The 26,048-nt window shown below is 43.8% G+C and overlaps 2 protein-coding genes across 2 annotated transcripts in view; both read right to left on the bottom strand.

Moving 5' to 3' along the window:
• LOC149443548 (uncharacterized) overlaps positions 1–26,048 on the bottom strand; it is a 99,575-nt gene that overhangs the window by 41,450 nt on the left and 32,077 nt on the right. The gene's annotated exons all lie outside the window — the stretch shown is intronic.
• LOC149443549 (zinc finger protein 667-like) lies at positions 656–25,546 on the bottom strand. Its single transcript, XM_089655556.1, has 5 exons — positions 25,420–25,546; positions 25,210–25,333; positions 24,996–25,093; positions 20,124–20,172; positions 656–804 (listed from the first exon to the last, which is right to left on the bottom strand). Exons 1-5 carry the CDS (start codon positions 25,522–25,524, stop codon positions 656–658), a joined length of 525 nt encoding a protein of 174 aa, XP_089511682.1. The 5' UTR covers positions 25,525–25,546.

Genomic DNA, 26,048 nt, shown 5'->3' with positions numbered 1-26,048 from the left:
TAGCAATGGGGATTCCCCACGAAACTAACCATAAAACACGGTAAAGCCTTCACCATCAAATCTCGAAGCGGGCCTGGACCTGCTTAAAACCTGGAAAATAATCCCTGAAGACACACTACAAAACGCACCTACTCATTCTCAGAATATGGAAGCTGATTAAGCCTGTCACTGCTCACCCCCGCTATAACATCAACATAACACCTCAAAGATGTCGTTTCCCCTCAATAATCTCTGGCGATCGGCCAAGTTATAGAAGTTATATGTTACCAGAAATAGTTTGGCTTGACCTTCTTTATGGCCAAAGCCTGTTCGAACCCCCACATCTGAAGTAGCAACTCAAGCTACTCAGACCACTTGCATTTTATGCAAGTCTTTTTTTTACCCCCTTCCTTTTTTTCCTCTAACCTCCTTCCTTGGCACCACCACCAGTCACTCAATCCCGCCTTAACACCTACGGATCTACGATGAACTGTCATGGAAACTCCACCTTAATCCAGCAACTGAACCTAAACCGCTTTCCCACATGTGATTACCTCCTCCCTCACATGGATACGCTTGCACAACCTCATATCCTTTCAAATATCACTTCAAACATTTCGCTTAGCACTCAAAGACCTACACAATGATCAACATCACATCCCTTAATGTCCGTGGCTTAAACTCTCCATTCAAGAGATCGATGCTCCAAAAAGAAACTAGAAAGTTTCAGACCGACATCCTCTTTATTCAAGAATCCCACTTCGCTACAAACAAGATACCCAAATTTCCCCTCCATAGTTTCCCAAACATCTTCATGGCCACTAACTTAAAAAAAAAAAACTGGGTCATTACAGCCATAAAAGACTCTATCCAGTTCCGACACATATCAGAAACCATTGACCCTCAAGGTCGCTACCACATTCTAATATGCCAACTGAATAACAGCCTCTACACTTTGGTGAATGTCTATGGTCCCAACAAAAACCAGTTGAAATTCTATAACAAGCTCTACAACACTATCTCTTCACTAAAACAAGGCAGAATTATCATCGGAGGAGACTTCAATATTATTGGCAACCCACATCTGGATTCATCCTTTAATAAAAGATCGCCTAAACAGGCCTTCAACCAATTCCTACATAACCATGACCTCTACGACATCTGGAGATGCCAACATAGCAATGAGAAGGACTACACCTACTACTCCCCTCCGCACCTTTCATACTCCAGAATCAAATTTTTCCTTACGGACAAATGGACACTGCAACATATATCATCATCCAAAATTGGCGCAATAACGTGGTCAGACCATGCTCCAATCCACATTTCAGTAGACAAAAACCAACGTTCGGCAATCCCGCCTATTTGGAGACTAAACTCTGCAATCCTGAAGAACCCAGAACACCAAAATCATATTTTAGAAGCTCATAACCTATTTTTTTAAACCAACACAACTCCTAACATGCCTATAAGCACGATCTGGCCCATCTATAAGGCTTACATGAGAGGTATCCTCATACAATTAAACTTCTGCATCAAAAAACAAAGGTCCTATCAAATCGATCAAATTCTATCCTCTATTAAACAAAATGAAAAAATTAACAAAACAAACCCAAATGCCGCCATAGCCGCAACCCTGGCCTCTGACAGAAACAAATTGCGAATACTTCTGTTACACGAATACGACCTTAACCTACAGAGAACTAAATCCAAATTCTACGCGCTCGGTAATAAAGCGAATGCACGCCTATCAAAAATGATTAAACAAAAGCGGCTTAAATCCTAAGATAGCCACGATTTAAGCACCCATCTACACACGCACTACTTACAAACCCACGAGACATATCCGACGCCTTTGCGACATATTACCACACACTATACAACCTCAAGGATGATCTTGACACAACCCAACCCAACCCACCATTACCATTCAAAAATTTCTAGACAATACCAACTTACGTCTCTCAGCATCCCAACTTACCTCGCTATCGATACCAATCTGCCCCGCAGAAATAGATCATAATATAAAAACGCTACCCCTAAACAAATCCCCAGGAAATGACAGTTTTACCAACAAATTCTTTAAAATAATGGCACCCAACCTCACACCGCATTTATCTGAATTATTTAACCATGTTGCCTCTACAGGGATATTCCCCTCTGAAATGCTACAATCAGTAATTACAACCATCCCTAAACCAAAGATCCCCAATTGGTACAAAACTATAGACCGATTTCTTTGTTAAATACGGACATGAAGTTGTATGCCAAAATAATTGCCCAAAGATTACTTCCTTACCTCCCCACACTAATCCACCCTGACCAGGTGGGATTTATCCCCAGAAGACAAGCTCCAGACGCTACTAGAAGAATAATATCCCTCCTCTACAAACTTGAAGCCACCAAACAACCCTCATTACTCTTATCTTTAGATGATGAAAAAGCATTTGATAGAATCCATTGGCTTTTTATGAAACTTACACTTCAAAAATTTGGTCTTACAGATTGGGTGCTATCGGCAATACTCGCCCTCTACTCCAAACCATCTGCTACAGTTCTAACTAATGGTACGCTCTCAAAACCCTTCCAAATTTCTAATGGCACCAGACAAGGCTGCCCCCTTTCTCCCATAATTTTCACTCTATTAATTGAACCCTTGGCTTCTAAACTCAGGGATGACCCAGCATTCACGGGTATTACTCACTCCAAAACGTACCACAAAATTAGCCTTTTTGCAGACGATATCATCCTAATGGTTACTAATCCCTACAAATCACTTCAAACGATATGCATGCACCTCCACAACTACTCAGAAGTCTCCTACTATAAGCTCAATGAACCAAAATCCTCCATTTTAAACCTATACACTCCTCCTAAGATCCAAAATATGCTGATCAAACATTTCCCCTTCACATGGGAACTACACAGCATTCCATACCTGGGAATAAAGCTCACACCCTCAACTAACCAATTATACAAAGCTAACCACAAACTACTACTTGACTCCATTCCACAGGAACTTAAACAACTACACACACCAACATTATCGACAATGGGTAGAAAAGCAACCCTAAAAATGTGCATATTACCTAAAATACTTTACATTTTCCGTACTCTTCCTATTCCAGTTCCTAACTCCTTTTTTTTCTAAGCTCCAAGCGATACTAAACAAATTTTATGTGGAACAAACAAATACCTAGATGCACGACAAATCTACTAATAAGGCCTCCCTCCAGGGGAGGAGCTGGTCTTCCACACTTAAAATCTTACTACAACGCCACGCTCCTAGACCAGCTCTTCTTTTGGTGGCATCCTACCAAGGATAAATTGTGGACCCACTTGGAAATTCCTTTACATCTCCCACATACTCCTGACAAATTATTGTTCCTTCCTCTAAATACCCAAACTCTTCCTTTATCTAAACATCCATGTATAAAAGCCTCCTTACAGGCCTGGACCGACCTCTTATCCTTAAATTACCCAGACAAAGAAACAACAAAAATCCCTACTCCAATTTCTACACTACACCTCATCATTCCCTCCTTAAACCTGACACAATGGGAAAATCGAGGTATAGCTCATATTCGAGACTTATACATAGATCATAGGCCAAAATCCTTTGCTAACCTCCAAGAAAAATTCCACCTCCCTGACAATGAAAACTTCACATACATGAGAATTGCCCACTCCATACGCAAACTTGATTTATCTTTAGAACTAACAATCCCCTCCACGGCATACCTCTTCTTTCAAAGAACACCTTATCCTAAGAAGGGAATCGCAACCTTTTATACGATTATAAATAACACTCAGTTTGATATCCATACCACTTCCCTGACTAACTGGGAAAAAATCCTCCATCAACCGTTTTCTCCATACACTTGGGCGAAAACCTTCAATACCACATACAAAGCATCCAAATGTAACTCCCACTGGGAAGCATACATGAAAACCTTACATCAGTGGTATCTAACACCTGTTAAACTCAACCTTTACTACACCCAACACTCGCCCAAGTGCTGGAGACAATGCGGAGAAATAGAAACGACTCTCCATATACTTTGGTCATGTAAATCTCTCACATCGTATTGGAATAGAGTATTCCAATTGATCTCCTCCATATCTGAAGTTCCAACGACTCCAAACCCAGCTTTAGCTCTCCTTCACATAGGAATAGAAAATTTTCGCTCAGACTCTCGTACTATTATAATCCACACATTGGCAGTGGCAAAAAGCAATATTACTAAATTATGGAAATCCACCACATCCCCCTCGCTCTCAACCCTCATTGCTGAGCTTAATCTCCATTGTGAGATGGAAAAGAGAACAGCAATCCAAAATCTCTCATATCACAAATTCTGTTTTCAATGGTCTCGGTGGCTTCAAGACCCTAACTGCTCTGTTAAATGACAACTATAATAACATATCACCATACTAGTGCCGACGCATCTGACTGGTGCTCCCCTCCCTCCCTTCTAGCCTCTCTCCCCTCTATGGTTTATCATATGTTCAACCATATAATGTTCACAATGAGCTGAGCATACCTCTCAAGTATCTGAGGCCCTGCTACATCGTTCCCAGCTAGTGGGAACCCGCTTCCTCTAATGTGTGTTTATTATCCTGATAATGCATTTTATTGTGAACATGTCTCATTTCATATTTGTTTCACATGTTGTGATAACTTGTTTGTTGAAAATTTCTTCAATAAAATATTTGAATATAAATCTAGTACTTGACCACAGATACCTCCTTTTTTTTTTTTTTTTTATTAGGCCCAAGTCCTCAGGGTGATAAATACAGTTAGTTATGATCCATACTGGCAGGAAAAAGAGCAGTCAGTGTGCCCAATAGGACCCAGATCTTCAAAGCACCATGAGGGTCAGTAAGGAATGTCATCTTCAGGGTCTTTTTCACTGATTTCACCCGCTCTTCGAGGATTTTCCACTTGTACTTCACCTCCTTTTTTCTATCTTGTGTTTCTCAGGTGTTTGGTTCACCTTCACTCGACTAGCATGGATCCAGGACTGGGAATTCTCCACCAGAACAGCTGTTCTGGTAACCGCTATCACTGTAGTAGGTGGTCCAAAGGGGTAGTCTTGCTTCTTGTCTTTAGCGAGTTGGCGGACCACTACGACATCTCCCACTTGGAAAAGGTGTGTTGATACCTGAAAAGATAAAGGAGAGGTGTGAGCAACATTTCTTTCAATCTGATCTAAAGTCTGAATCAATTTTCTCACATATTCTTGTTGTACCAGGTCAAGGTCCCCTCTTTCTAACATAAGTGGCTGTCTAGCCCAAGGAGTGGGGAACGGTCTTCCCATTAATATTTCAAAAGGAGATAACCCTGTAGTCTTATTAGGTGTCATTCTTACCTCTGCTAGAATTGCAGGTGACATCTTCTTCCAGTGGGTATAGGTTCCTCCAGTGGCCTTCCTCAACTCATCCTTAATTGTCCTGTTCATCCTTTCTACTATACCCCAACTTTGAGGATGATAGGGAATATGACATTTCCAATCTAAGTACTTTTACCAGGTCTTGGCATACCTTGGCCACAAAGGCTGGTCCGTTATCAGAATTTATCTGCAGCGGACATCCCCATCTGGGTATTATCTCCTGTGTAAGAATTCTGACTCCAGTCTGTGCGTCTTCTTCATTAGTGACAAATGCTTCCACCCATCTGCTGAACATATCCACCATTACCAACAAAAACTCTTGCCTCTGTCCTGTTTTTGGCATGTGGGTAAAATCTATTTGTAAATGGGTGAAAGGTGTAGTTGGGTACACTAGATGCTGGTGTTGTGATTTCTTTGGGTTCTGTGGATTGTTCCTTATACATGTAATGCACCTGGAAACATATTCTTTCACCAACCTAGATAAGCCTGTAATGTAATAATCCTGCAATAATGTTTCACATGTCAATTCCCATCCTCTATGTCCTAGACCAGCAATGGGCAAACTATGGCCCGCGGGCCGTATACGGCCCGGCGGACCTTTTAATCCGGCCCGCGGAGAACGTGAGGGGAGCTAGGCTCCTCTCACAGTCCGCCCTGAAGACCGGTGTAGCATGAAGATCTGTCTCCTATGAGGATCTGTCCCCCTCGACATATCTGCGCATGTGCCTGAGATCGCCGATCGGCTGCTAATGCCTGAAACTGGCACATGTGCAGATACGTCGAGGGGGACAGATCCTCATAGGAGACAGATTTTCATGCTACACCAGAATGGCGCGGGAACACGGCGAGAGGAACGCGCGGAGCAAAGGTAAGTGAATTGACACAGAGGGGACTTGGGGACTTAATATGGGGGATGAATTACTATAGGGGGGATGAATTACTGTATGGGGGATGAATTACTGTATGGGGGATGAATTACTCTATGGGGGATGAATTACTATATGGGGGATGAATTACTATGTGGGGGATTAATTACTATGGGGGATGAATTACTATATGGGGGATTAATTACTATGCTTACTATGGGGGAATATTACTATACTTACTATGGATGACACATACACATCATTCATCTACTCTTGGTCCGGCCCCCGGGTCCAATATATGAACCCATTGCGGCCCTCAAGTCAAAAGGTTTGCCCACCCCTGTCCTAGACCATGGTACTGTGCAATGAACAATGGGGCACTTGACATGGGAATGCATGGTTTCCCCTCTAAGCACACTAGACCAGAAGCTGGATCTAGTTGTGCTCCAGAACCATTCCAGTCTGCTAGATCGATTTTTGTAGCAAATGTTTGTAAATCTGCATACATCTGGTCATGTGGGGTAGTTGTAACGCCTGAAGTGGGCATAGGCATCTGCTCACTGGCCACCTGTTGTAATGCAGCTTCCTTTGCTTCCTTATCTGCTAATGCATTTCCTTTGGCAATATGATCTCTGCGATTTGTATGTGCCCTGCAATGGAGAATGGCTAATGTTTTTGGTAAGTATGGCTTTGAGTAGATCAGATATCAAGGAAGAGTGGGATATGGTTTTGCCATCAGCAGCAATGAATCCTCTTCTCTCCCAAATGACCCCAAAATCGTGTACAGCACCATGGGCGTACTTGGAGTCTGTGTAAATGGTGACATCCTGTCCTGCAAATAATTGACATGCTCTTGTAAGGGCAATCAGTTGGGCTGCTTGGGCTGACTGATATGGGATTGGCTTTGCCTCGAGTATTTTGTCAGGAAGTTGCACAATGGCATCTCCTGCATGGTAAGTATTATCATTTGGCCTAGAGCATGAGCCATCTACAAACACATCTGGGGCCCCATCAAGAGCCACAGCTGACATGTCGGACCTAGGGGAAGTGTCTTGCTGTATGTGGGTTATACAATTGTGTTCTGGTACCACTTCATCCTGTTCCCCCTTTAGCCCCAATAGGGCATTCAAAATTGGAGCAGGACCTGAATTTACTGAAGAATATTTAATAATCAAGTTGGGATCAGATAGAAGAATCACTTCATATCCGCTCAACCTTTGTGCTGACGTGTTGAGTGTGTATGTTTTTCAGTAGTAAGGACACTTGATGTGTGGTGTGTAGGGTAGTTTCATGTCCCAATGTGAAAGAAATAGCCATTTCCACCACCATCACGCAGGATGCAACAGCTCTCAGACAAGCAGGCATGCCCTGAACCTGAGTTGGCACTACTTTGGGAAAAAAAAGCTGCAGGGCGGAGCTTGCCTCCATGTTCCTGAGCCAGGACCCCCGCCATGGTTGTACAATTTTCCCCCGCATACAGATAAAACATTTTCTTATAGTCAGGTAGTCCAAGACCAGGGGCCGTTACCATAGCATTCTTCAGGTACACAAAGGCATCAACCATTTCATTTGACCATGTGAGAATGTCAGGTGATTCTGAAAGTGTGGCAGACCTCAGAGTGTGATCATAGAATGAACAATCAGGTATCCATTGGCGGCAGTAACCAATCATACCAAGAAAAGTTAGCATGTCCTTTTTTGTTTGTGGGCGGGGCAGACCCACGAGAGCCGCAGCTCTTTTGTGACTGACATTCCTCTCACCATGACTTAGAGTAAAACCAAGGTATTCAACCTTTTTTTGGCACCATTGCAGTTTCTTTTTGATGCTTTGTGACCATTCCCTGACAACCATTCTAACAGAGACCAACTATCCTTCTGACTGGCCACCTGACTTGGACTACAAATCAATAGGTCATCCACATATATAATGAGGACCGAACCATTGGGAGGGGTCCAGGACCTCAGTGTGGTCTGGGAAAGTGAGTAGACTGCAGGCGAATCTACAAAACCCTGGGCATTCTACACCAGGTCATCTGGCGATTTTGGAATATAAATACAAATAGCGCCCTCGTCTGGTGGTCCACAGGGACCGAAAAAAATGCATTTGTTAAATCAATCACTGTAAAATATTCTGCATCAGATGGAATGGAGGTGAGGAGTGATGGCACGTCAGGCATTATTGGGGCTAATGGAACCACCAAATTATTTATGGCCCTCAAATCTTGTACAAACCTGTAAGAGCCATCCGGCTTCTTAACAGGATTGATAGGTGTGTTATAAGGAGAAACCATTTCTTCTAAAATACCCGTCTCTAAAAATCTTTCCACTAGAGGAGCAATCCCTTCCTCCTTCTCTGGCGACAATTTGTATTGCCTCTGTTTGTAGGGCAATGCCCCTTCCTTGAGTGTGACTGTGTACGGTGTACATGAAATTAATCCTACATCCATAGAATTTGTGGCCCAAACTGGATGTGTATCAGGAGGGGGTGTAATGTGTGAGGGATGACTCTCATCATTGAAATAGGTGGGTATAATGGGTACTTTGGAGGATCTGGCAACAATACCTCCTTCTGATGTTACTCTCAGAGAAATCCCTAAAACTCCCATAAAATCTCTCCCTCTCTCTGGAATGGGTCTGTACTTCCCATGGCTTCTGTCCAGCCTGCCCTACAATCCACCCAGGGATTTATTAAATAATCCATTCCACAAACTCTAGTAACATAATCCTTACAATTTTCTCCCTTTTCTCGGGGGCCTGGTGGGTAACTACCTCCTTGACCCATATTTAGACAGTGGATAAGATTATCTTACCTTTTTAAAATCTTATTTTGTTCCACACAACAAATTATCTTATACTTCTATGCAACAGAAAGAAAAAGCAAAAGACAGATAAACCAGAATCTGCTCCACAGACTTATTAACCTTTTGATAACTTCTTCACTGTTCTACCAAAGAACAATCTGTGTTTACCAAAAACACTCTTTTTTTATATATATATATATATATATATATATAGTGCACTATTTTGTAACTCTACCAAAGAGTAAAGTCTGCTTACCAAAAGCAGCTACAGGTTATCACGGGTCTATATAGACAATACAGAATGATTCAAAACCTTCCCTCAACACAGGGCAAGAAAGAGCTTTTAGTCATAAAAGACAAAAGGTTTACTTACCAAGTGAGGTGGGTGGTCATCCCGGGCCGAGCCTCCAGCTGAAAGGATGATTTTCTTTATCCCCTCAGAGACCCCCGGTCTGTGGAGAGATTCCTGGTTTCTGGGAACACCCCTTGAACACGGAAATAACGACAGCTTATGTTCAGAGATGTTCAAAGTTTATTAGACATTACTAAGATTATATAGGATACAGAAATAATAAGGGGGGGGGGGAGCGAGTTCTAAAACTGTAATTGTAAGTTTCCATCATGAGCTGACTACATGAAACATGACATATACATTTCTTGGTACAAATTGTTTTTGCTAGCTTTCTGAGAAATAGCCGGGCAAAGACATTGTCAGAGTCATGTTATCATTGTTGATACATCCTTGAACAACTAAAACAGTTTCATTAAACTTCTAATATATCTGCAAAAAGCTAACTTAATACTTAAAATGGCGTACATCAACACAATGGAGGTTCTCTAGATCCTTTCACCTAGGGGCTTGATTGTATACACTTGTGGTCATGGAGGGGATTGGAGCACATGAATCACACGATTGGAGGGGATTGGAACACCTGAATCCAATAATTGGAGGGGATTGGAACACCTGAATCACATGATTGGAGGGCGGGCCCAATACTTGGGGCAATATAGTGTACTTCCACTCCTTAAATGAAAGTCTCCTGACATTTAGGGTTCTCTTCATAACAGATTTTCCCAGCAATTCCCCTGGTGATGGCTGTGTACGTTCCATCTCTGGGAATGGGGGTAAAACACAAATGCTATTAGACTGTTTACTGAGTTGGTCAAATCGTTTATAATGATTTAAAAAATAACTGCTTTCAGTTTCTAGATGAGCGAATTCCTATGATACTTAATGTCATCACTGGATGAATACAATACAACCGATATTCATCACAGCTGGACACATGCTACTCACATTTGTCTAATAATTTGTTCAAAAATAGACCTTTAATTGTTTGTGAAATCTCCCACCACAAAATGTACTCAGCCAATGACAGGTCAGGACTCCATTTATATTCTTCTCCTGCCATCAATGGAAAACCCGGTCTCACACTTCATCCATGTCTTTGGTGACCTCTGATCTCCTTATGAACTGTTTCTTCCATGATGAAGATCAGCCATGGAGTATATCTGAGGTGTATATCAGGGGGTGCTTCTTCCCAACATGAGAGCTGGGATGTCCAGCAACATTCATCTAGAAGACATTTCCCGCACTCAAGGCACTAATACACCTCCAGGGTTGTGCGGGACCCCTGATGTACAGGAAGACAAGACTTTAATGAGGAACATTTCCCTCACTCAGGGCAGGAAAGTGGCTTCTCCCTTGTGTGAGATCTCTGATGTCTCTTAAGATTGGACTTCACTGAAAAACATTTCCCACACTCAGGGCAGATATACGACTTCTCCCCCATGTGTAATCTCTGATGTTTGTAAAGATTGGACTTATCAGAAAAACATTTCCCACATTCAGAACAGGAATAAGGCTTCTCTCCTGTGTGCAGTCTCTGATGTGTGTCAAGATGGGACTTCCCTGAAAAAGATTTTCCGCACTCAGGACAAGAATATGCCTTCCCCCCCCCGTGTGAGAAATTTGATGTGTATAAAGATGTGACTTCACTGAAAAAGATTTCCCACACTCAGGACAGAAATGCGGCTTCTCCCCCGTGTGCAGCCTCTGATGTCTGTAAAGATGGGAATTGTCTGAAAAACATTTCCCGCACTCAGGACAGGGATATGGCTTCTCCCCCATGTGAGATCTCTGATGTGTGTAAAGATAGGACTTCTGTGAAAAACATTTCCTGCACTCAGGACAGGATAATGGCTTCTCCCCCGTGTGCAATCTCTGATGTTTATAAAGATTAGACTTCACTGAAAAACATTTCCAACACTCAGGAACGGAATATGGCTTCTCCCCCGTGTGAGATCTCTGATGTATGACAAGATCTGACATTTCTACAAAACATTTCCCGCATTCAGAACAGGAATACAGTTTCTCCCCCGTGTGAGATCTTTTATGCATAGTAAGTTTGGATTTAGAACAGAAACCCTTCCCGCACTCAGACCAGGAGAAGCTCTTCCCTGTTGGAAGGCCGGCCCGGTCCCGCACAGTCTGAGGTTCCTCAGGATACGAGGAATCCGATGGTCCATCTACACTGGGTGGTGCCGGATAGACATTGGAGGGAGCCGGGTTTTCTCCTGAACTATACTGTGTGATGTCCTCATCTTCTACTTTCCAGTCTGGAGACAAAGTGAGACAATCCTCGAAGGTTTTCCTCATCTCCCGGCCATGGACTAAAATACAAAGACAAAGAGGATTACTAGACAGGAGCTGATTGGTTCCCCCAAACCAGGACTCTGCCCACATCAGGCAGCTTGGTCTGAGGAGCTTACAATTCCACCCTCAAGGGAACTAGGAAATGGCTCCTCTGATCTCCATGTTGAAAGGATCTAGAGAACCTCCATTGTGTTGATGTACGTCATTTTAAGTATTAAGTTAGCTTTTTGCAGATATATTAGAAGTTTAATGGAACTGTTTTAGTTTGCTGAAGGATGTATCAACAAAAGATAACACGACCCTGACAATGTCTTTGCCCGGCTATTTCTCAGAAAGCTAGCAAAAACAATTTATACCAAGAAATGTATATGTCATGTTTCATGTAGTCAGCTCATGATGGAAACTTACAATTACAGTTTTAGAACTCGCTCCCCCCCCCTTATTATTTCTGTATCCTATATAATCTTAGTAATGTCTAATAAACTTTCAACATCTCTGAACATAAGCTGCCGTTATTTCCGTGTTCAAGGGGTGTTCCCAGAATTCTGCTGATAAACCAGGAATCTCTCCACAGACCGGGGGTCTCTGAGGGGATAAGAAAATCATCCTTTCAGCTGGGGGCTCGTCCGGGATGACCACCCACCTCACTTGGTAAGTAAACCTTTTGTCTTTTTATGACTAAAAGCTCTTTCTTGCCCTGTGTTGAGGGAAGGTCTTGAATCATTCTGTATTGTCTATATAGACCCGTGATAACCTGTAGCTGCTTTTGGTAAGAAGACTTAACTCTTCGGTAGAGTTACAAAATAGTGCACTATAAAAAAAAAGAGTGTTTTTGGTAAACACAGATTGTTCTTTGGTAGAACACACTGTCCTCTGGTAGAACAGTGAAGAGATAACTTTTGGGAAGTCATCAAAAGGTTAATAAGTCTGTGGAGCAGATTCTGGTTTATCTGTCTTTTGCTTTTTCTTTCTGTTGCATAGAAGTATAAGATAATTGTGTGGAACAAAATAAGATTATAAGGTAAGAATCTTATCCACTGTCTAAATATGGGTCAAGGAGGTAGTTACCCACCAGGTCCCCTGGAAAAGGGAGAAAATTGTAAGGATTACCGTGTTTTTCACTCCATAAGACGCACCTGACCATAAGACGCACCTAGGTTTTAGAGGCTGAAAACAGGAAAAAAAATATTCTGAACTAATGGACTGCAGACATAGTACAGGAGATGACCAGAGACTGCGGACATATTACAGGAGATGACCAGAGACTGCGGAGACAGTACAGGAGATGACCAGAGACTGCAGACATATTACAGGAGATGACCAGAGACTGCGGAGACAGTACAGGAGATGACCAGAGACTGCAGACAGTGCAGGGTATGACCAGAGACTGCGGAGACGGCACAAGAGATGACCAGAGACCGCGGACATGGTACAGGAGATGACCAGAGACCGCGGACACGGTACAGGAGATGACCAGAGACCGCGGACACGGTACAGGAGATGACCAGAGACCGCAGACACGGTACAGGAGATGACCAGAGACCGCGGACACGGTACAGGAGATGACCAGAGACCGCGGACACGGTACAGGAGATGACCAGAGACCGCGGACACGGTACAGGAGGAGACCGCGGACACAGTACAGGAGATGACCAGAGACTGCGGACAGCACAGGGATGACCAGAGACTGCGGACACAGTACAGGGATGACCAGAGACTGCAGACAGTACAGGAGATGTCCAGAGACTGCGGACAGCACAGGGATGACCAGAGACTGTGGACACAGTACAGGGATGACCAGAGACTGCGGACAGTACAGGACATGACTGCTGACCTTTTGGGGAGGGGGGGAGCGGATACCTGAATTTGACAGGTACCCGCTCTTACTGCCGCGGAGTTGTTTGACCTTACCTGTTCCTGTATCTAGCCGCGCGCTGTCTTCCCGGCTTCTGTAGTGTGGGTGGCTCGGCTTGACAGCCGGGTGCCCAGTGCGCATGAGCGAGAAGCGCTGCGCTTTGTGATTGGTCCGGCGGCTTCTGGGACCTGTCATGTGTCCCAGGTGCCGCCTTACCATTCACAAAGCGCATCGCTTCTCGCGCATGCGCACTTGGCACCCGGCTGTCAAGCCCAGCGCCCTCACTACAGAAGCCGGGAAGACAGCGCGCCGCTGGATAGAGGAACAGATAAGGTCCCGCTGCAGAGCTGAGCGGCCGACCCGGTATTCTGACACGGCGGCGGTGGAAATACCGGACCGGCCGCTCTATATTCGCTCCATAAGACGCACTGACATTTTCCCCCTTTTTTTGGGGGGAAAAAAGTGCGTCTTATGGAGCGAAAAATACGGTATGTGGACAGAGTATGTGGAACAGACTATTATTTAATAAATCCCTGGGTGGATTGTAGGGCAGGTTGGACAGAAGCCATGGGAAGTACAGACCCATTCCCGAGAGAGGGAGAGATTTTATGGGAATTTTAGGGATTTCTCTGAGAGTAACATCAGAAAGAGGTATTGTTGCCAGATCCTCCAAAGTACCCATTATACCCACCTATTTCAATGATGACAGTCATCCCTCACACATTACACCCCCTCCTGATACACATCCAGTTTGGGCCACAAATTCTATGGATGTAGGATTAATTTCATGTACACCATACACAGTCACACTCAAGGAAGGGGCATTGCCCTACAAACAGAGGCAATACAAATTGACGCCAGAGAAGGAGGAAGGGATTGCTCCTCTAGTGGAAAGATTTTTAGAAACAGGATACAGATAGTTGGTCTCTGTTACAATGGGTGTCAGGGAATGGTCACAAAGCATCTAAAAAGAAACTGCAATGGTGCCAAAAACAGGTTGAATCCCTTGGTGTTACTCTAAGTCATGGTGAGAGGAATGTCAGTCACAAAAGAGCTGCGGCTCTCGTGGGTCTGCCCCGCCCACAAACAAAAAAGGACATGCTAACTTTTCTTGGTATGATTGGTTACTGCCGCCAATGGATACCTGATTGTTCATTCTATGATCACACTCTGAGGTCTGCCACACTTTCAGAATCACCTGACATTCTCACATGGTCAAATGAAATGGTTGATGCCTTTGTGTACCTGAAGAATGCTATGGTAACGGCCCCTGGTCTTGGACTACCTGACTATAAGAAAATGTTTCATCTGTATGCGGGGGAAAATTGTACAACCATGGCGGGGGTCCTGGCTCAGGAACATGGAGGCAAGCTCCGCCCTGTAGCTTTTTTTTCCAAAGTAGTGCCAACTCAGGTTCAGGGCATGCCTGCTTGTCTGAGAGCTGTTGCATCCTGCGTGATGGTGGTGGAGATGGCTATTTCTTTCACATTGGGACATGAAACTACCCTACACACCACACATCAAGTGTCCTTACTACTGAAAAACATACACACTCAACACATGTCAGCACAAAGGTTGAGCGGATATGAAGTGATTCTTCTATCTGATCCCAACTTGATTATTAAATATTCTTCAGCAAATTCAGGTCCTGCTCCAATTTTGAATGCCCTATTGGGGCTAAAGGGGGAACAGGATGAAGTGGCACCAGAACACAATTGTATAACCCACATACAGCAAGACACTTCCCCTAGGTCCGACATGTCAGCTGTGGCTCTTGATGGGGCCCCAGATGTGTTTGTAGATGGCTCATGCTCTAGGCCAAATGATAATACTTACCATGCAGGATATGCCATTGTGCAACTTCCTGACAAAATACTCGAGGCAAAGCCAATCCCATATCAGTCAGCCCAACTGATTGCCCTTACAAGAGCATGTCAATTATTTGCAGGACAGGATGTCACCATTTACACAGACTCCAAGTACGCCCATGGTGCTGTACATGATTTTGGGGTCATTTGGGAGAGAAGAGGATTCATTGCTGCTGATGGCAAAACCATATCTCACTCTTCTTTGATATCTGATCTACTCAAAGCCATACAGTTACCTAAAACATTAGCCATTCTACATTGCAGGTCACATACAAATCGCAGAGATCATATTGCCAAAGGAAATGCATTAGCAGATAAGGTAGCAAAGGAAGCCGCATTACAACAGGTGGCCAGTGAACAGATGTCTATGCCCACTTCAGGCATCACAACCACCCCACATGACCAGATGTATGCAGATTTACAAACATTTGCTACAAAAATCGATCTAGCAGACTGGAATGGTTCTGGAGCTCAACTAGATCCAGCTTCTGGCCTAGTGTGCTTAGAGGGGAAACCATGCATTCCCATGTCAAGTGCCCCACTGTTCATTGCACAGTACCACGGTCTAGGACATAGAGGATGGAAAACAACATGTGAAACATTATTGCAGGATTTTTACATTACAGGCTTATCTAGGTTGGTGAAAGAATATGTTTCCAGGTGCATTACATGTATAAGGAACAATCCACAGAACCCAAAGAAATCACAACACCAGCATCTAGTGTACCCAACTACACCTTTCACCCATTTACAAATAGATTTTACCCACATGCCAAAAACAGGACAGAGGCAAGAGTTTTTGTTGGTAATGGTGGATATGTTCAGCAGATGGGTGGAAGCATTTGTCACTAATAAAGAAGACCCACAAACTGTAGTCAGAATTCTTACACAGGAGATAATACCCAGATGGGGATGTCCGCTGCAGATAAATTCTGATAACGGACCAGCCATTGTGGCCAAGGTATGCCAAGACCTGGTAAAAGTACTTAGATTGGAAATGTCATATTCCCTATCATCCTCAAAGTTGGGGTATAGTAGAAAGGATGAACAGGACAATTAAGGATAAGTTGAGGAAGGCCACTGGAGGAACCTACACCCACTGGAAGAGGATGTTACCTGCAATTCTAGCAGAGGTAAGAATGACACCTAGTAAGACTACAGGGTTATCTCCTTTTGAAATATTAATGGGAAGACCGTTCCCCACTCCTTGGGCTAGACAGCCACTTATGTTAGAAAGAGGGGACCTTGACCTGGTACAACAAGAATATGTGAGAAAACTGATTCAGACTTTAGATAAGGTTGAAAGAAATGTTTCTCGCACCTCTCCTTTATCTTTTCAGGAACCAACACACCTTTTCCAAGTGGGAGATGTCGTAGTGGTCCGCCAACTCGCTAAAGACAAGAAGCAAGGCTACCCCTTTGGACCACCTACTACGGTGATAGCGGTTACCAGAACGGCTGTTCTGGTGGAGAATTTCCAGTCCTGGATCCATGCTAGTCGAGTGAAGAAGGTGAACCAAACACCTGAGAAACATGAGATGGAAAAAGGAGGTGAAGTATGAGAGAAAAATCCTCGAAGAGTGGGTGAAGTAAGTGAAAAAGGCCCTGAAGATGAAATTTTTTACTGCCCCTCATGGTGCTTTGAAACTCTGGGTCCTATTGGGCACACTGACTGTGCTCTTTTTCCTGCCAGTATGGATCATAACTAACTGTATTTATCACCCTGAGGACTTGGGCCTAATAAAAGGTATCTGTGGTCAAGGACCCAGATAACCAAAAGTGAAAGAAAGTCAAAAAGAAAGTTTTGAAGACAACAATCTTTTTTCAGGAAAATGTTGATGATGCAGTTTAAATCTGCTTATGCTCAAAAGTCAGGTTCTGATAAATGTTGGATCTGTAGTAAGTTACATCCGAGCACATAGGAAATTCCTCTTCTGGTCGCTCCAGTCAAAATATTTTTGTTAATAACAGGGAATGTAAGTATTGGTTTGACCAATATTACTTCTAATGCCGCCATATCTTTTCCAACTCTGGGAGTCACTCAACTCCCCGATTGGTGTTTTAGACTGGGGAATACTTCCCACAAGGGAAAGGGAATGTGCTCTCAGTCCATAATAAATATATCTGATCCTGGAAGGAGGGATGGAACTTCTTCTGTGAAACTCTGGCAAGTAAATGGTAGAGCCCTGAATGAAAGTTTAGAAGGGATACAAGATAATGTGGGGAAAACTATGTTTGGAAAACTTCTTTTTTATTTTACACTTGTTGTCACCCCTGAATTTTGCTCTGCAATACAAAAATTGCCGATCTCCTTGGGAAACAATATCTATATCTGTTGTGGTAAGATCTGTTACCCTTGGATACCGAGTAATGTCCAGGGCTGGTGCTATGTAGCCCAATTAGTGCCAATCATGGCAGCTATAGACCAGAAGGAACACCAGGTAAAAGCCAGTACATACCCAAAACACCAACTAACTCTGAGACCAGAGCTATTAGAAAACAGCTGGAGATGCAAGAATTAGCTATTGAAAGCATGAGTGCTGCTCTGACAGGTCTGTGTGAGATGACAGAGGATTCTGAATGTTGTACTTGGATATATAATACCACAATGACTGTTCCAGATTATTATGAAATAATAAAGCAACACAGGGAACAGGTAGATGGTTTGATGGAAGAAGCTAGAGCTATAGGAAAAGATGGATGGACTCCTTTTGATTGGCTAGGATCAGGATTTGGTTCCGTCTTTTCATGGATGAAAGGTATCGCTGTAAGCATAGTCATGATATTGTTTTTTGTTTTATCTTTATATCTATGTTTTAAATGCTTATTATATTGCATTGCTAGAGCTACAAAGCTGCAAAATACAAATGAAGGTTATCTGGCTATGTAAAGAATTGAGATCATGTTCATGATCTCAGAGGGGATTGAAAGGATATAGATAACTTCCATTTTGTATTATGTACGCCATTTTAAGTATTAAGTTAGCTTTTTGCAGATATATTAGAAGTTTAATGAAACTGTTTTTGGTTGTTCAAGGATGTATCAACAGAAGCTAACATGACCCTGACAATGTCTTTGTCTGGCTGTTTTTCCAGAAAGTTAGCCAAAACAATTTGTACCAAGAAATATATATGTCATGTTTCATGTAGTCAGCTCATGATGGAAAGTTACAAGTTACAGTTTTGAAACTCGCTCCCCCCCCTTATTATTATCTGTAGTCTATATAATCTTATTAATGTCTAATAAACTTTGAACATCTCTGAACATAAGCTGCCGTTATTTCCGTGTTCAAGGGGTGTTCCCAGAATTCTGCTGATAAACCAGGAATCTCTCCACAGACCGGGGGTCTCTGAGGGGAAAAGAAAATCATTCCTTTCAATCACCTATTATATTTCATCCCCATTTTGTACTGATTTATATTATTAATAAATATATATTTTTGCACATTATTGCGTTTTATTTTGTCTTCCAATTATCACAAATACAGAACTGGGATGTCGGTTACTTTGTGAGAATTAGTAGGGAATCTCCTTCATTCCAGATCCCGCCTGTTTCCATGAATTGTATACGGATTATTTCCTCACAGATAAAGTTCTGACAATTTGTACCGTTCTGGTGTTTTTGATCCTCAGAAATGAGATCTGCCGTCATCAGACATGATGGATTTTCAGACATCTATCCCATAGTTTGTAGACTCTATAACTCTCCTACACACTGAATCATAGACACTGATTGGGGTTATTGTACCCAAGAAATGGCGCAGAATACACCTTTGTCTGCATTTATAAGGAAAGACAATTTATTTGTAAAAACAAGAAAAATGGTAAAAAGTGGTGTTTAAATACCACCAAAAGAAATATCTATTTGTGTGAAAAAATTACAAAAATATAATTTGGGTACAATGTTGCATGACGGTGTAATTGTCATTCAAAGTGTGAGAGCGCTAATAGTTACCAGTCGGCCTGGGCAGGAAGGGGGTGGAAGTGTCCGGTATACAGGAGGTAGAAATATTTATTTTTAAACAGACCTCTAAGTGTTTGTGAAATCTCCCATCACAAAATGTACTCAGCCAATCACAGGGCAGGACTCCATTTTTATTCTTCTCCTGCTATCAATGGCCAACCCGGTCCCACACTTCATCCATGTCTTTGGGGACCTCTGATCTCCTTATGAACTGTTTATTCCATGATGAAGATCAGCCATGGAGTATATCTGAGGTGTATATCAGGGTGTGCTTCTTCCCCACATGAGAGCTGGGATGTCCAGCAACATTCATCTAGAATACATTTCCCGCACTCAAGGCACTAATACACCTCCAGGGTTGTGTGGGATCCCTGATGTACAGGAAGACAGGACTTCAGTGTGGAACATTTCCCTCACTCAGGAAAGGAAAGTGGCTTCTCCTCGTGTGAGATCTCTGATGTCTGTAAAAATTGGACTTATCTGAAAAACATTTTCTACACTCAGGACAGGAATATGGCTTCTCCCCTGTGTGAGATCTTTGATGTGTGTAAAGACTGCACTTCTCTGAAAAACATTTCCCGCACTCAGGACAGGAATATGGCTTCTCCCCCGTGTGAGATCTCTGGTGTGTGTAAAGATGGGACTTTACTGAAAAACATTTCCCGCACTCAGGACAGGAATACGGCTTCTCCCCTGTGTGAGATCTCTGATGTGTACAAAGATGGGACTTCTGTAAAAAAACATTTCCCGCACTCGGAACAGGAATACGTCTTCTCCCCTGTGTGAGATCTCTGATGTGTGTAAAGATTGGACTTGTCTGAAAAACATTTTCCACACTCAGGACAGGAATACGGCTTCTCCCGTGTGTGAGATCTCTGGTGTGTGTAAAGATGGGACTTCATTGAAAAACATTTCCCGCACTCAGGACAGGAATATGGCTTCTCCCCCGTGTGAGATCTCTGATGTGTGCAAAGATGGGACTTCAGTAAAAAACATTTCCCGCACTCAGGACAGGAAAATGGCTTCTCCCCCGTGTGAGATCTCTGATGTCTGTAAAGATTGGACATATGTGAAAAACATTTCTGGCACTCAGGACAGGAATACGGCTTCTCTCCTGTGTGAGTTACTTTATGCTCATTAAGATGCCGTTTCAAACGGAAACATTTCCCACACTCAGGACAGGAATATGGCTTTTCCCCCGTGTGAGTTCTATTATGCACATTAAGATGGTATGTAGAATGGAACCTCTTCCCGCACTCAGTACAGGAGAACCTCTTCTCTGTTGGAAGGCCGGCCCGGTCCCGCACAGTCTGAGGTTCCTCAGGATAGGAGGAATCCGATGGTCCATCTACACTGGGTGGTGCCGGATGGACATTGGAGGGAGCCGGGTTTTCTCCTGGACTATACTGTATGATGTCCTCATCTTCTACTTTCCAGTCTGGAGACAAAGTGAGACAATCCTCGGAGGTTTTCCTCATCTCCCGGCCATGGACTAAAATACAAAGACAAAGAGGATTACTAGACAGGAGCTGATTGGTTCCCCCAAACCAGGACTCCGCCCACATCAGGCAGCTTGGTCTCTGAGGAGCTTACAATTCCACCCACAAGGGAACTAGGAAATGGCTCCTCTGATATCCTACCAGGTCATTTCTTTATTCATGGACCTTAGTCAGAGAGTGAGGAAACAACCAGAACTGTCTTTTATAGGAGGGACAGTGATGAGGGGATTATAGGACGAGGGTCCCCACCCCCTCTATCACTCATCGCCATCTTCCCAACACAAGAAGTACTGCACTTCCTTATTTAGTCCATGATTTAGTCATGAAGAACAGCGGGGCTGAGCCCCACCAGAGGTCAGAGAGTGAGGATGGGGGGAGAACAACCAAGATGAAAACTGGACTGATCCTGAAGACCACCATCATTGGGGTATTGACTCCTCCCTCATTATCACTTTCTGTTTAGGGGTCCAAAGTTGGAGGATGTTATCACATTATTACCACCATGTAAATGTCTGTGCTCCAATCACATCATCTGATATAAAATGTCCAGCTGGTAGGAAATGGGAGCTAAAGAGAATACATATTATGTGTATATATAGCAGTGGGGAGAGAAGAAGTCAGGAGTATGTAATGTACAACATAGAGTATATAGTGCAGGGGCCAGGAGGATGTAATGTACAACATAGAGTATATAGTGCGGGGGTCAGGAGTATGTAATGTACAACATAGAGTATATAGTGCAGGGGTCAGGAGTATGTAATGTATAACATAGAGTATATAGTGCAGGGGTCAGGAGTATGTAATGTACAACATAGAGTATACAGTGCAGGGGTCAGGAGTATGTAATGTACAACATAGAGTATATAGTGCAGGGGTCAGGAGTATGTAATGTACAACATAGAGTATATAGTGCGGGGGTCAGGAGTATGTATTGTACAACATAGAGTATATAGTGCAGGGGTCAGGAGTATGTATTGTACAACATAGAGTATATAGTGCAGGGGTCAGGAGTATGTAATGTACAACAGAGTATATAGTGCGTCAGTCAGGAGTATGTAATGTATAACAGAGTATACAGTGCAGGGGTCAGGAGTATGTAATGTACAACATAGAGTATATAGTGCAGAGGTCAGGAGTATGTAATGTACAACTAAGAGTATATAGTGCAGGGGTCAGGAGTATGTAATGTACAACACAGAGTATATAGCGCAGGGGTCAGGACTCATAATATTGGTATTCAGTAATTAAAGGTCCTTAAAGAGTAGCTTGCCTCCCATCTCCTGAGACTGCACTCAGTGACTTGGGTCTGAGACACTACAGACATATCCCTCCACCCGGCACAGCCAGCAGATAACAGAGCAAGGAACCCTGGGAGAAATGTTCTGTCAGAGATCCTGTTAGCCCCATGATAAGGGTTAGAAGACCCAATATACATGTCCCAGGGGCCTAGGTAGAGCTACACCTATGGTGAAAATGAAAATTTTTCTGCCAGCTGAACCCCAGAACCTCCATAAATCCAGTCTAGAGACATAAATTGTGTCTGCAGCACAGAGAAGGAAGATTATCCGAGAGAAATCCAGGAATACAGGACGGGGAACACAGCTCAGGAAAGTGACCAGGGGATTACAGGCTGATATCACCCAGTCCCCGCCCTACTCTGGACCAATCAGTGAGCAGTATGGGTGGAGGAATGGATTTAGTGTTCATGACCCACCTGTGCTGATCTCTGTAGGAGTGTCCTCCTCTATAAATGTCCCCGTTATTCCATCCTCCTCCATAGACTGCTGATCATCCCTCACATACGCCTCTTCTTCTTCTGCTTTCACCTCAAATTCTATATCGATTGGATCTCCACTCTAAATTAAGGAAATGAGAGAAAATATCATCTGTAAAATGTAAGATTTATGATTGTGACATCACACACAAAATCCACACATTGTCTCCCTTCACAGAAGCAGATCACATGTGATATGTGGGTACATTTCCCCTAAATACCGCATGCCATCCTGAAACTGTCCATTTCCTATCCCGTGTTGCGGTATTGACCACAAACACTGAACACGCTCAGTAAATACCGCATGAACAGGCGTTACATTCACAGAAGGAAATAAAGAATGAAATGCATGCGGTCATTAATTAGTGGTGGAGACATGCGGCATTCAGGAAATGTGTACTGCTTGGTAAAGAGTGGGCGGCCGCTGGCATCCTTAACAACCAGTAAACAACATGGTTGTTAGGGAGCGAGCGGCCGCTGTGTCCTAACCAACCGATAAATCTGAAAAAAAGAATTACCGGCAATGAAATATTAAGAAAATGGCGTGGGGTCCCCCCCTTTGGGGGGTCTAGTATGGATTTTGAGGGGGACCCCTTGCCAAAATGAAAGAAATACATACCAGACCCCTATCTGAGCATGCAGCCCAGCAGGTCAGGAATGGGGGTGATGAGCAAGCGACCCCCCATCCTGAAACATACCAGGCCACATGCCCTTAACATGCAGTGGATGCTCTGGGGCAGGGGGGCTTTGCTCCCCCAGAGCACCTTGTCCATGTTGATGGGGACAAGCGATTTTTCCCCACAACCCAGGCTAGTGGCTGTGGGGGTTTGCAGGCAGAGGACTTACAAAATATAACAAGGGGTCCTCAGATCCCTCACCCCATGTGAATGAGTATGGTGTACATGGTACCCCTAATTATTCACCCCAAAAAGTATTCTGTTAAATAGACAGCAGGCAGTATTTGACAAGTCCTTTATTAAAAAAGCAAAACTAAAGCAAAATGTCCCCCCCGGTGTAGATCCATCATCAATCACGATGCTCGCTGTCACCGCTGACTCGGAAAGAAAAGCTCCGCTCCCAATGAAGACTCCCCTCTGTCTGACAGCTCTGCTGCCTCCTGCCACTAAATATACTAGGGGACGGTGCCACTCGGTGACGTCACTGACCGGGGCATGTTGTATTGGTGATGTCACTGACCGGGGCATGTTGTATTGGTGACATCACTGACCAGGGCATGTTGTATTGGTGATGTCACTGACCGGGGCATGTTGTATTGGTGACGTCACTGACCGGGGCATGATGTATTGGTGACGTCACTGACCGGGGCATGATGTATTGGTGACGTCACTGACCGGGGCATGATGTATTGGTGACGTCACTGACCGGGGCATGTTGTATTGGTGATGTCACTGACCGGGGCATGTTGTATTGATGATGTCACAAGCGGGCAAGGCCACCCAGTGATGTCACAGGTCCTTAGTTTATTTAGAATTGGGAGGCGGCGGAGCTGTCAGATGGCAGGAGGGGAGCTTTGTTTTTTCTTCCAGTCAGCGATGACAGCGAGTATTGTGATTGGATCATCAATGGATCTACATCAGGGGGACATTTTTCTTTATTTTTGTTTTGTGAAAAATTACTTCCAATGTTTTCTTAAACTACAATTTTTTTTTGGTGAATGAATAGGGATACTATGTACTCTATACTCAATCACATTGTGGGGGGCCGGGATCTGGGGGCCTCCTTGTTAAAGGTGGCTTCTAGATTCCAATAAGCCCCTCATCCACACCCACTGCCCAGGGTTGTGGGGAAGGACCCTTGTCCCCATCGACATGGGGACAAGGTGTTTTTGGGGAGGCAGAGCGCCCCTGCCCTGAAGCACCCACCTCATGTTGAGGATATGTGGCCTGGTATGGTTCAGGAGGAAGGTGGGCTCTCACTAAGGGTCTGGTATTGATTTTGGAGGGGACCCCACGCCATTATTTTTATAATTTTGGCATCGGGGTTCCCCTCAAAATTCATACCAGACCTATCACAGCCATCAGCGGAGAACCTGTCGGCCGTCCGCTCCTTGTTTACTGGTTGTTGAGGAAATGAGAGAAAATATCATCTGTAAAATGTAAGATTTATGATTGTGACATCACACACAAAATCCACACATTGTCTCCCTTCACAGAAGCAGATCACATGTGATATGTCGGTACATTTCCCCTAAATACCGCATGCCATCCTGAAACTGTCCATTTCCTATCCCGTGTTGCGGTATTGACCACAAACACAGGTCACATAACAATCCACACATCATCTTTACAAGTCCATGTTCTAGATTCTCCATCCCACTAACCTTGTAATATTGAGGGATGGTGTGACCTTCCTGTGTGGAATCCCGGGAATACAGAGGACGGGGACATCTCTCTGGTGGGTTCCCATGACTGGATCCATCTGTAGGAAACACACACACTGACTGAATCCATTGTTTCTATGTGTTTATCAGATGATGGGGGATCTAGGTGGATCCTCCGTACTGCTCTCTCCTTTACAATAAAGTCTCCTCTTACCCGGTGATGTGAGGGGCGGCTGATTGTCCATCATGACGTCCTTGTAGAGATCCTTGTGTCCTTCTAAATACTCCCACTCCTCCATGGAGAAATAGACAGTGACACCCTGACACCTTATAGGAACCTGACACACACAATGATACAGTCACCATCCAGACACATCCCTTGTCTGTTACTGGAGAATGTCCCAGAATTCCCGGCACCGCTCACCTCTCCTGTCAGCAGCTCCATCATCTTCTTGGTGACTTCTAGAATCTTCTGCATGTTGTGTTTCTCAGGGTTTAGGGAGTCACATGGAGGCACTGTGATGGTCATATGATCACCTGACTTCAGAAGAGGAAATCTCTGTATTGAGGAACCAATAGGAATATCATGTTAGACTCCCAGAATCCTCCTCACCTCTCCGGTCAGGTTTGTGTGTTATTAATAGAGATAAGAGTGATGTCATGTGACCTCCCAGAATCCTCCTCACCTCTCCGGTCACGTCTGCGTTTATTAATAGAGATGAGTGCTGTCATGTGACTTCCCAGAATCCTCCTCACCTCTCCGGTCAGGTCTGTGTTTTATTAATAGAGATGAGAGTGATGTCATGTGACCTCCCAGAATCCTCCTCACCTCTCCGGTCAGCAGGTAGATGATCTCCAGGGTGAGGTTTAGTATCTTCTCAGTCATGTGACTCCGGTCCTCCTCCATCCTCATTGGTGCCATCATGTGATCTATACAGGTCTCCTTGTAGACGGATAACTTTGGGAAATGAAAGTAAGAATGATTTGGATGGTATTGGTCACACAATAATAGGATGTGGATGTGAGGGGGGAATAGGAGGGTTGCTGGACATT

This window comes from Staurois parvus, unplaced genomic scaffold (genome assembly GCF_062004578.1).
Source record: "Staurois parvus isolate SC_StPar_1 unplaced genomic scaffold, SC_StPar_1.0 ptg000849l, whole genome shotgun sequence".
Classification (NCBI taxonomy): Eukaryota; Metazoa; Chordata; class Amphibia; order Anura; family Ranidae; genus Staurois; species Staurois parvus.
This window is presented reverse-complemented; position numbering and strand designations above follow the sequence as displayed.

Bases quoted from the DNA above. Each gene is read 5' to 3' on its own strand.
- LOC149443549 (XM_089655556.1), bottom strand. From the start codon at position 25,524: ATGACCATCACAGTGCCTCCATGTGACTCCCTAAACCCTGAGAAACAC. The intron at 25,094-25,209 runs GTAAGAGGAGAC...TGTTTCCTACAG, and splicing joins GCCGCCCCTCACATCACCGG to ATGGATCCAGTCATGGGAAC. The intron at 805-20,123 runs GTTTTTTTACAG...TTTTTTTTTAAG, and splicing joins CTGTTCCGAGTGCGGGAAAT to TTAGTGGCCATGAAGATGTT.